Raw genomic sequence first — 12,592 nt, forward strand, 5'->3', positions numbered from 1 at the left:
GTCATTTACATGAATCAGAACCAAATAACAACAGTAATGTTGGTAACTGTCTTTGGGTCAGTGACGCACACAACATAAACATTTGACAGGTAGTCGACTGGTAACACAGTAAAACAGACTAAATAAGATAGAAATGTTCAGCTCTGTTGCTGGCATATTCTCCTGTCCTTGTTCTGAAGTGAATGAAAGCTCTCATCAAGGGCACAGTGACCCTGTGCTAATAATCACACCTGCACTGGATGTGACTTAATTGTCCATTTCAATTAGGGCTTTTTGTACAAGAAGAGTCGGGGCTTGTGTGAACTGTGAATGTAGTTTTATAGATTTAGGTTTTGCCTTGAAGAAGGGCTAAAGAAATGTGTCAGAGTCAGACTCAGACACAATATAGGCATCAGTAGTGGTAGACGGTAGTTTACAACGGTTCTTTGCAGCAGACTTTTCACACCAACAACCACCAGAGGTCGCCGTTATGCATGTAATAGGAGAGCTTCTGTTCCCTGCTGACTGACTGGAGGCTGGAGCATGCCCGGCCGATATGCTGGCAGAGTCTATGCTGGAGAGACAGAGAGAGAGAGAGAGAGAGAGGGAGAGAGAGGGGAGAGAGAGAGAGAGAGAGAGAGAGAGAGAGAGAGAGAGAGAGAGAGAGAGAGAGAGAGAGGGAGACAGAGAGAGAGAGAGAGAGAGAGAGAGGGCAGGAGGGACTGCGAGTCACTTTTCCCATCGGATCCACAGACCAGACGCCAAGTGTTTAGCAGCAGAGCCCGTACACCGTCCGCAGTCAGTCTGCCTCAGCACCTTACTCGCCCGCAATGCCCTTGGATACTGCCGTCCCGCAGCTCATCTCCGCAACAACACAACTCTGACGGAATAACGCAATAGAACCAGAAGACACCTCACACAGTACACAGACACACTGCAGCGAAGGCATCCTGGATGTCTCCAGCATTATTACCAATGTGTTGTTGAATTCCCATGCATGAAGCTAATGAAGAAGGTCCGAGAAGGATAACCAACCGACCGAGGCTGCAGGGTTTTGCTGCAGTCAGAGGACCTGCCGGGGGGCTGTGTGTGCGTGTGCTTCTACCGGGGTTCCAGTGCGTCAAATATCAGAGGGCTTCGTGGCGCATCATCACCACCACCATCATCATCATCCACTTCTTAGCTAGACTTCAGTAGTCTAGTCTTGCATGGATACATCATGGCCACGTTAGTATGCAGGGTACAGTTCTTGGATGACACGGATCCTTTCAACAGCACCAACTTCCCAGAGCCCACCAGACCTCCTCAGTACACTTTCAGGGAGGATATTCCTCTGATCAACCAGATAGCTGGAGTCCATAGGATTCTTAAAGCGCCACAGAAGGTCAGTATATTGTTTCATTTGGGTTTTTTGCTAGTGTTTTTCTTATGTGTATTACTTTCTCTTGTTTTGATTTGTGTGGCATAATATGGTGCATGACAACGGTACAGTAATGATGTTATTCATTGAAACTGGTTAGCTGGTCCATGGCCAGGCATGATACAGCAAAAAAAATAACAATAACGGCCTGAGCCAAGTTTCTTGCATAGTTTGCGACTTTAAGGTTCCTGGGCAATAGACCTGCAGCAGCAGCAGAGGAACATTTTTCTGTTATCAATTTTGGGATGCTGACAAATCTGCATGTTTGCAATGCATAATTGCATATAGGCCACTTTCACTAGTCTGTGATTGATGCCATACACATGATTCAGTTATCCTCCTAGCTATCCAGTTCTCTGTACAATCTGCAGCAGAACATAGGCCACCAATATTACAGATATATAGGTACGTGCATCAGGGGAGATAATAACACATTCATATTGCTGTGCTAGGCCTGTACTGTAGGACAAGAAAGAGGAGGGTGTGGGAGATAGGATCTGTTTTCAGGAGAGGATGGATGGAATTAATGCGTTTCCGATGTGCAGTGGTGAGATGGTGAACAATACTGCTGCTGTTGTGAAAACATCAGGAAGGTCACTAGGTCAGTGCACCAGTGTGGAGCCACATGGTATAAAGGAGAGACAGGATCACTTGAAGAAGTGGTGATCATTATAGTACTGGGAGGTAGTATTGGCTGAGCCTATACTGGCATGGGTTCAGGGTTGATATAACAGAGCCGTGGGCTGTCTGGATGTATAGTGGAAACTACACTTTAAAAGTGTAGTTGTGTTTCTCAAAGTGGGTGGTGCCTTGCCTTGACGCAAGTCCAGCAGTGCAGAATACTTTTTGGACAATATTTGGAATTAATCAGTGTCACTTGCACTTTACTTATTGCATTATTATTGCATTATTTCCCAGTCTACAGCACACCAAGTCTATTCAGCAAATATAGCAGTCAGATCTATAAGCTTGTAGATCGGCTATTTTTGGTGAATGTTCCCCCCAACCCAGAATAGGGATGCTGGGATTTACTGGAAGTGGTTATTAAACGCCAAGTATACCAATTATTTTCAATCTGTCCTAATGGAAACTCTCAAGTTTTCCTTACATACTGTATCATATATAGGGGGAAAGATTTACATATTTTGCTATGAAGTAACACAATTCAGGGGTGCTTGTGGATGAAAAAGGTATTTACAGGGGTGACCTGAGCTCTCCCAAAATGTTTGAGAACCACTGAAATAGATCAATGGGCTGGAAGTATGGTGTTGTAACACCATAGCAACCCAGTGTAGGCCTTGGATTTGGTAGAACCTTCCACATGTAGCCAGCCAGAGGAAAGTGGTGGTGGTGGTGGTGGTGGTAAGGGGGGGGGGGGAGGCATTGGAGAAGTTGATATGTTATGACACAGTGACATGAGGGGCGAAGAGAGAACATTGGGAGCCCAGCCAGGAGGAGAGGGTAGCTGGAGGTGATGAGACGGCACATGAATAAAGCTCGCGCGATTACAAGGGTCTCTCTTCTCTCAGAGGTATATAGGGTCCGACCCCACAGATGTCGGAGGAGCCAGAATGCACGCCTGCAAGATTAGCTTTGTTGCTGCAACTTAGTCTGAAATCACACCTTCAGCACGGCAATTGGTTTATCTAGTATTACATTCTTGGCAGGTAGTCTGGTATTTTCTCTGTGGTGATATTATATCGCTGGTGATGGATTGTCAAAAATGAGGTGCAGGTGCTGGGCAGCCATCCAACTAGGGCAGTGGATCTCAAAGTGGGGACCCCCCAACACCTCCCCCCCCCCAGACTACATACAATCAAGTGCAACTTCATTTTAAAATGAGGAGCAGTTTAACCCCTTCATTCTAAAACAAGAATGACTCAGTCATAATTGCCAGCAGCTGCAGCAAGCTCTCGTTTATGAACAGCTATATTCAGTTTGTGTGCCTCAGCCTCTGCCTCAGCTCACAGCTACACGTTGCGGCGTTCAGAGTACGGGTTTTATGCCGTTCAGACTATGGGTTTTATGGGTAAAAGTCTGGTTTTATGGTTGGTACTGGTTGGTACTGGAGGTACTGTACATCAATATGTTGTGCATTGCAAGCAGCTGGCAAAAATAATAAAAATGGCAGATGTACTGTATGCAACAAGCTCACAGTGAAAGTGAGCTTATAGATCAGCTATCTAACTATAAATGTGCCTCATGTGTGTGTGTGTGTGTGTGTGTGTGTGTGTATGTGTGTGTGTGTGTGTGTGTGTGTGTGTGTTTGTGTGTGTGTGTACGGTTGTAATGCACGTGACACAAGAACCGTTTGCTCAAATTTGACACACGCGTTCCACATCCCCACAGGGAGTGCAGTGCCCGGCCTTGAGTCAGTGGCATACACCGTTGTCCAGAAACACCACAAAAGGCTCTGGTCAGGCTCTGCCAGTGGACCTAATGAGCCCAAGTCTGTGCAATTTCCAGCCTCTGCCTCAGCCAATTGATTGCCATGGCAACCCCACACCTGCCAATTGATTACTTAACCAGTCCACTTTGCACTCTTCAGACACAGGCAGACAGACAGATAGATACAGAGATCTCCATGTGGGACACAGACAGACAGTTACAGTACATGCACGTGCATGTGTGTTTAAGAGTGCAGTAGTTTTGGGGGTGGGGCAGGGGAAGGTCATGATGAATGTTTGTGAATGTGTGGGTGGGCAGGGGATTTATGTGCTTTGGAGATCTGCATATAGTCACAGTATATGATTTATTGTCCTTTTTTAATGTCAAGCACACTTAATGATGCACAGCCTGTGTATAGTTCAGGCCATATAGAGTTATAATGTGTCTAGAGGGCGGATTGCCCCGCCCCCACCTATTCATTTCATCAAGCTGCTCGCTGCCATTCGAAGCACCTGGAAGTCTGCTGGAAGTACCACAAATGAGGGATTGGTCTCCATGTTGAGGATTATAGAAGCATGCACAGTATAGCGTTTTAAATACGAAAATGTTGCTATCCCACATTTGACCACCAGGCGACGGCTGCTTCACTGTTCTACCATGGTTTGAGGGCTTGGTTCAGGCAGGCAACTCAAGGCAGCGCGCCCATATAGACATAAACAGGTAGACGCCTCCTCCGGCTCTGGGGCATGTGTATCGTATGGCGGCCGCCATATTTGAGCTCAATATGCCTTGAACTGGTCCGAATCATCACTTCCTCCTCAGTGACATCACTTCCTAGTCCTGGAAAAGACATGCTGTGATTGGCCAGTAGTCATTTTGAGTGGCTCTGTTTCTAGATCCCCCTGGGAGGTCTTAATTCATAACAAAAATGTTCATGCTTACAGGGAACGAATAGAGACACAGCCCTGATGCTTCATATATCTATGCACACATTTATACTAAATTTGTATATTCAATCCAAGACATGTCTGACTGAGCTGCGGATGAAACGTGGAAAAGACTTGACTTGACTGACCAGAGCCAGTAGATCCAGACAGTCTGCCCCCCCCCCCCCCCCGCAGTACAAAACCATAGTTCTATGTGACCGAGGGGTCAAAGTTGAACGGAAGTTGTGTTATGTGGTAGAAATAGGTCAACACAACTACAGCAATAAAGATTGCTTTCCTTACACAGGAACACATACTGTAGTCTTTTGAATGCCTAAAAATAAATCACAATTATCAACTTTCGAGCTATTGTGTAGAAGAGAGGCTTTGTTGTCAAACAGACAAACCCCACAGCTCACCTGCATGGCTGTTACTGTTGCTTATATACATGAAGCAATTGACCCGACCACGAAGGATGTGGATATTATGATTGAAGATACTATGTACACAGACACAGGCCACCGTTTATCCTCAGGTCCTTTATATGGCAGTGGCTCTCAGAGTGGGGACCCCAGAGCAGGGTTCCAGAGCAAAATAACCATAGAACCAGCAAGAACTTTGTTCAATTACTATTCAGAATCACATCATAGAATATCTTTCCCTGCATACAATATAGAAGGTTTAAATTATAACATTCAGCACTTAATCTAATCTCCAAAGTAACTTTAAGTACTTTAGAAAATCTGAGCTATTTTTATTATTATTAGTAGTAGTAGTATTATTAGTATTAGTATTATTATTAGGCGTCCGTGGCCTCTAATGTATCAATGTGGGGGGTCCGACCTTGACATGAAAATGTTTAGAACCACTGCTCTATGAGCAAGGTGCCACCTTGTGACTATAGAGTCATACTAAATAGATTAGACCAAGTCATTAAAGTGTAATGGTCAGGAAATGAGATGATTGAATGAATGAAGCATTGATTGATTGAAGATTAATCTCGTCTTCTTATCTTAACTTGATAATGTCTTCCTTTATCCAGGGTTTCTGAGAAGTCATGCTCTTTCCCAGCGACGCCCTGCTATAGATAGATAGACATTGATTGATTGATTAAATACTTCATTAACAGTTTATAAAAGCACAGAGGTACAGTTATACAACCATGCTAAAAGGATAACGCAAAATCCCCTGACCACAATGTTTCCACAACCAGCATTGTCAGCTTAGAGTGGTGTTTGCCCTCAACAGTAATGACTGAAGCATAGGGGAGATGTGTTCTCCACTTTCAACCAATGGGCAGCTTAGAGTGGTGTTTGCCCTCAACAGTAATGACTGAAGCATAGGGGAGATGTGTTCTCCACTTTCAATCCGGCAACCTTATGTTGGGTATAATGTCATGAGGCGAAAAAGTTTAACAGATTTTCAAGCTGGGGGTCCACACGTTAACTCTGTCATTTCTCAACCGTTTCGGATTGAGAAACGGGCCGGAACCCTGGCCGCGTTCCTGTGGGTCTGGAACTTCCGGGGACCCCCGGGGGACCCCCACACGGAGTTGCACCACTCACTTCACATAGGTGTGATTTTTTTGTAAGATGAAAGAGTATTTTGAAGCGGCCGGTCAAACTAGTAATAAAATACATGTTTGGAAGCCTCTTCCATAAACATGAGCGAGTGGCCTCGGATATTTCGTAGCAAATCTGCAACGTCTGCACAGCAGGAACAATAGGTTTACAATCAACACCTGAACAGCATTTCCTTTTCTGTGTTAATTGTTTAGGAAACAGGCTCCTTCTGTGCAAAATCACATGCTGTGGGACTGACAAAATGGTTCCGTCATGAGATTTGACTTAGCTTGCCTTTATTCCACCCATGCCCCATCATCTCTGATGAACCCAAGTGAATCCAAACCGTTCAGACTTCCTCTGCTATATAATTACAACTTGACATATCTAGGGATCACTGACATATTCTGTCGTTTTCCCCCATCCTCAGCACTTACATTTTGAAAGCCCCTCAATATGTTATTTTTGTTTTTTTGTTTTTGCGTTTGGCCCAGTGTCACATCCCAGCTGTTTGATGAGGGGACAGTAACAGTGCTCATTGTTTTGACCAGCAGACATTTGTCCTTCACTTTTATCCAGATTCAATAGGCAGTTTTGAACATTTTATCCATGATTCAATGGGCAGTTTTGAACAATTTTATCCAGATTCAATAGGCAGTTTTGAACATTTTATCCATGATTCAATAGGCAGTTTTAAGCATTTTATCCATGATTCAATAGGCCGTTTTAAACAGGCAAACAGTAACTAAGCATTTCTTCCTCACTACAGCATGATTGCACTATAAAAATAAAAAATAAAAAAGGGGGAAAAAAGGCTAGCATACTGGTACACAGTTGAACAGGAGCTTGTTCTCTGTCCGAAAGCTTACATTCAGAACGAGTATGTTCCATGTATGTTAATACAGTATAACTACTGTATCACTACCAACTTCTCAATATATAACACACAAAGTGTTGATGTACTTTGTCTCCGTTTTATACCAGAAGGCCTATGGGACAGAGGATCCCAGAAAGGAGTGCCTGTGCCAGTGTGAAACTCAGCAGTGGCTGCGTAGTGAACCGTGCTGCTCACATGTGCATTAGTGGTTAGTTAGCAACGGCAATAGCTTGGGGACGCAGCTGCTGCTGTTGTTGCTTTTCATACGAGGAAACAGTCTGATGTTTACAGCGCCGTGTCAGCACAAGCCCCATCCCACCCCTGCCCCACTGGACAATTAATTCACACTTTCACATTGGTTTTTATTTTGGGGTAAACATTATACAAGGCGAGCTACTGTCTACTTGTGCCAAGTGCCGCAGGGCTGTGTCGCGGCAGGGGGAAATCCCACATTTGCGTTGTTAATGGGCTAAAATTGTTACTTGTCTGCTTCTCCTGTCTGCTGTCATTGTCATTATACTTTGGTCAACTCGACAAACCTGCTGCCCGTGTCTGCACTGCAGTGAATGGATGTGCAGAGCAGGCTGGTATAAATAGCCTGGTTTTAAAACATGGTGCCAAGGGAGCCAGCAGAGCAGACCTCCATGTTCTTTTCTCTGGCTCTCCTGGGCTGTCCCCATCAGCATGTATCCTGTAGTCTTCGGAGGTGTGGGGGCGAAGGATGTTGAGCACAATCAACCTCTGGGTTCTGTCATGGCTGACGTTGATAAAATACAACCTTTACAGCTAATCAAACATGAAAATAAACGGAGCGCTGAATTCAAGCAGGAGGCCTGATAAAAAAAAATCTGCACGATTTGCGCACTCAAAATAGCCAATCTCCGTCGTTATTACTCATGCCTACTGTACTCTTATCTCCATATTCTAACTTTTTGTGGTTTGTCATAAATGAATGCCCGACTTGATCACAGCGTCACACAAAAGCATTAAAAGTTTGGCAGTTGGCCAGCAGGCCCTACTACCCTGCAGAATGTAACTTCTAACGGTCTGATCTCTGTATTTTTATGACATCCTTTTGAAGATATTAATAATGCACGCAACCTTTTAAAATGCAAGCAACGTTTTGATGCCGACGTAATGAGTTCTTTGAAACAACATTTAGGAAGCAAGCAAGTACACTTTAGAAACAAGCCCTCCAAAAACCCGCAACTACCAATAGTTACAAGATACTTTACAGACAAACAAGCCAAAAGATGCTTATAATAAGCAGACTTGGCAACTCTGCCCGTATCAATAAAGGCGTAACGTCGTATCGTATCGTATCGTATCGTATCAGCACCTCATCTATTGACCAGACCCTGTCTGTCTGTATCTATGGAAAGTATGACTCGGCGATGCATGGCTGCCTGACCCGGCTATTTTTCATCTCACGGATCTGCACTGAATAATTCATGGTTCTTTTTTCAGACCACTGACTGTGCTGTATAAAACAAAACACACACACGCACACACACACACACACACACACACACACACACACACACACACACACACACACACACACACACACACACACACACACACACACACACACACACACACACACACACACACACACACACACACACACACACACACACACACACACACGCACACACACACACACACACACACACACACACACACACACACTCTTCCAGAGGTCATCATCAGTGTGCTGTCGCTGTAAATCCTATTCAGTGTGTGTCAATATAATTTCCCATTTTCAGTGCATTTACAGACTATGGTTGGCTATAGTTGTGATGTTCTGTGGGCTCTGCGACCTTGAAGTGTTCGAGACGAGTCAGCTCTGTTTGGCAACGCTAAAATGTGAAAAACATTGAGGCTGCTGAGTCCTGGGGGAACAACGGAGACACAGAGTTGAACAATTTCACTTTCTTTTTTGTTTTGTCGGTGGGCGAATGGTTGTTTTCCTGCAAATGATACTGCAGAAATGACAGAGTTCCATAATGAGAAGTTATGCTACTGTAAAATACAGACTGTCCCTCCTTCATGCCTGTCAAAGGCCTCCTCAGTCTTTTCACACAGTGGTTCTCAAAGGTTTCCGTACCAAGGACCCCACATTGATGACCTCAAAGCGATGCGTTTCCAGCTTGTGGATCTGCTACTTTGGCACTTTTCTGTGACACTGTACTACTGTAGTATGATAATGATTAAGTAGGGCGTTCATTTCTGGGCAAAAAAACCCCCAAAAGTTAAAATAAGAGCTTTTTGCCAGCAATGATATTGTGAGGCCAATGTGTTTATAAACGGTAAATGGTAAATTTATATAGTGCTTTTGTCCAAAGCACTTGAACACCAACCTGCACATCGGGAGCAATTAGGGGTTCAGAGTCTTGCTCAAGGACACTAACTCTGGGGGGAGCCCGGGATCAAGATGGGAACCTCGCGGTTCCCATCCTGCCGCTCTACTGGCCACTCTACCACTGAGCCACTGCCGCCCCTTATACTTTTAGTGATAGTTATACAGGACTTTAACCTGGAACTAAAAGCATTTCTAGACTGGTATTGTTATTCTCTAAACAAAAACAAAAAACTTGTAACTGCTGTTACACATTGTTATGTAGAGCTGAGTCTCTCTCTCTCTCTCTCTCTCTCTCTCTCTCTCTCTCTCGTTGTTTCCAGAGGAGAGAGAGCGTGCACAGTCTCATCATCATCATCATTTACAGAACAGACCATACAACGTGTGTGATGTTGCAGTCTCTGGAGCGGTATACATTGTGTGGTTCACACATGTCAGAATGTGGGTTCCACTAGCAACCCTCCTGACCTTGTCGATAAGCCTTTTCACACAAGGCATAAAAGCAAAAACCTCGCAGCCACTGTGTGTGTGTGTGTGTGTGTGTGTGTGTGAGACCCAGAAAAACATCTCTGAAATTGAAAATCGTTGTGTGTTTATTTTTAGTTCTTGACTGCTGCCTTAAATTGCCTCTCTCTCTGTGTCTCTCTCTCTCTCTCTCTCTCTCTCTCTCTCTCTCTCTCTCTCTCTCTCGGCCAGTTGGGCCACAGTGCTGTGGTCACAGCGAGGGAGAGGCCAGACCTCTGTGTGTGTGTGTGTGTGTGTGAGCAGCGCAGAGCTGCTTGTGGTTTTCCAGCTTTGACCTCTCTGGCCACCGTATCGTGGCCACCGCCGGTTCAACACAGAGGGGGGGGGGGGGGGGGTACATACTGACGATGTAGCCAGTATCATGGATTAGTGTGTGTGTGTGTGTGTGCAGGGAGGGGGGGGGGGGTGCTCTTTTCTCTAATCACACATTAGGACTTGGCCATACAACATTTTTCAGTCGGGGGATTTTATTTTGCATTAATCCATGCTGTATATAGGCCTACTATCTGATAATCTGGAAGCACTGGATTAAGAGCCATTTCTGTGGATTATACAGTAACCAGTAGCCTGGTGCATGGTGCTGACACTCTGGGACTATACAGTCCTGTAAGCATCAGGGAAAACAATGTCCAACGTCGTTATATAAACGTTGCTGTGTCGGGGCAGAAACCTCTTATCTCCATGCTAGAATATGGAATATTGATCACACCACAGCGTCACACAAAAGCATCAAAAGTAGCAGATCCACAAACTCGAAACACGGTGAAGTAACACATTTTTGAGCTTGCAGATCTGCTCCTTTTGCTGTTTTTGAGGGATCCTAGCCCCCTCCTATATGTCCAGTTTTTGGTGTATGTGCACAAACTTTGTCCTGCACAAACATTACATTCCCATTGACAATGAATGGACAATTTTCACCATAGTGTACGACTGTACGTCATGATGTTGCACGATGATAAGAGCGTCCCTCGCTTCACATGGGTGTGATTTTTTTTTTTTTTATCCTGAAAAGTAACAGTTTTAGACATGAGTGATTGGACGGAATGACATCTGTGATGATTTGATTGGCTGAGCATGGAATGTGATGTATGATGATGTATGATGATAAGAGCGCCCCTCACTTCACACAGATTTTTTTAATCCTCAATGTTCATTTAACTCCTTACATACAGGACCCATTCCGGTCCATTTGGTTCCATTTGGACACTCTCGATTTGCAGACCTGTAAGTGTCACGGTTTGCAGGTGTTAGGACCCAAGTGCAGGAAACTCAAACAAAGGCAGGACAAGAAGATCACATAAACGTTGACTTTACTTGGTTAATGACATAGGATAACAGAAGTACATACACATGATACACTGAACATAAAACCTGACACAAATTTAAGATCCAGCACTGTCTGAACAAACACAAGGCAGAATTTAAAATAGTCACTGGAGCTCATCACCCAACCTGGCTCAGCTGGTCCCCACAGGTGATGGCACTCAGGGCAATCAGAGTCAGAGGAGCACGACTTGGTAGAGACAGAGGAAAATCATGGACAAACGGAGGGGCTCAGGACGTGACCACGACAGTAAGGCTTGATTGGAACCCAAACTATCAGTCATTAAGTAGCTGGGGGACCCCCCTGAACCCCTCCAGGGTCCACTGGGGTCCCTGAACCCCATATTGAGAACAACCAGTGGATTAATAATCGATAGCTCATAAAGTGGATTTTGTCTGGCAGAAATCTAGGTCTGGGAATCTCAACCTTTCACAGCAGAGAGAGAGAGAACTCCCATTTCTTGGATCCGATCTGGGTTAATTACTGGTTCAAATTCAGCTCTGTGTGTTTTATTTTTCTGGCTATTTCAGGTTGAGATACACACTGTGCAGTATAGTGTGGTGAAAGATTCTCACTGGAACAGAAGATACATTTCTTTGGCCAGTCTGTGTAAGCTCAGTCCTACTAAAATAAGACAAAATGTGAGAAATCGGGGTTTTTTTTCAGCAGCTGCATTCCTGACTTCATATAAAACCCTGTATTCTTGTTGGTCAAGTATTATAGTCGACCCCAGAAAGCTGAAGGTCCAGATGTTGGACTCTTCTTGTCTACTTTTGATTGATTCAAATTTCATTAATTACTTTATTAAAACCCATTCTGGGCGGGAACCCCTTTTGGTGTTAGCATTATGTTATGCTTTAGCTATTTAAAAATAGCAGATCTACAAGCTCATAGCGCGCCACCGAGTGGCGTGCTACGAGCTTGTAGGTAAAAATCGAAGAACGACTGACATAGAAACATAGCTTTTTCAGAAAACTGTCATTTTCAAACAGACATTTTTAGAATCTGATCTCAGGTCAAAATGGGTTAACTGTTTCAAAAAGTACAGTTATTAATATACAATGATGATAAACGTACAGTATTTACATCTGTAATCCAAATCCACGCATGTCGAGAACCGTTCCACCGATCGACTACACATTCGCCACGCACGTTGCAGATGGCCTATAGCATCGAGTCGGTTGGATAGGTCGTTGTCCCGATAAGCTCTGGCCATGGCAACATGCCAA

General features: G+C 44.4%; 1 protein-coding gene across 1 annotated transcript in view; it reads left to right on the plus strand.

Annotated features, from left to right (window-relative positions):
- Nucleotides 1-683: 683 nt before the first annotated feature.
- fhod3b (formin homology 2 domain containing 3b) overlaps nt 684-12,592 on the plus strand; it is a 201,617-nt gene continuing 189,708 nt past the window's right edge. The window contains exon 1 of the mRNA XM_083762106.1: nt 684-1,363. Within this exon, the coding sequence (XP_083618232.1) occupies nt 1,199-1,363 (165 nt within the window). The 5' untranslated portion in view covers nt 684-1,198. The remainder of the gene's footprint in view (nt 1,364-12,592) is intronic.

The sequence above is a fragment of the Protomyctophum parallelum genome (assembly GCF_964188405.1).
Source record: "Protomyctophum parallelum genome assembly, chromosome: 3".
In the NCBI taxonomy this organism is placed as follows: Eukaryota; Metazoa; Chordata; class Actinopteri; order Myctophiformes; family Myctophidae; genus Protomyctophum; species Protomyctophum parallelum.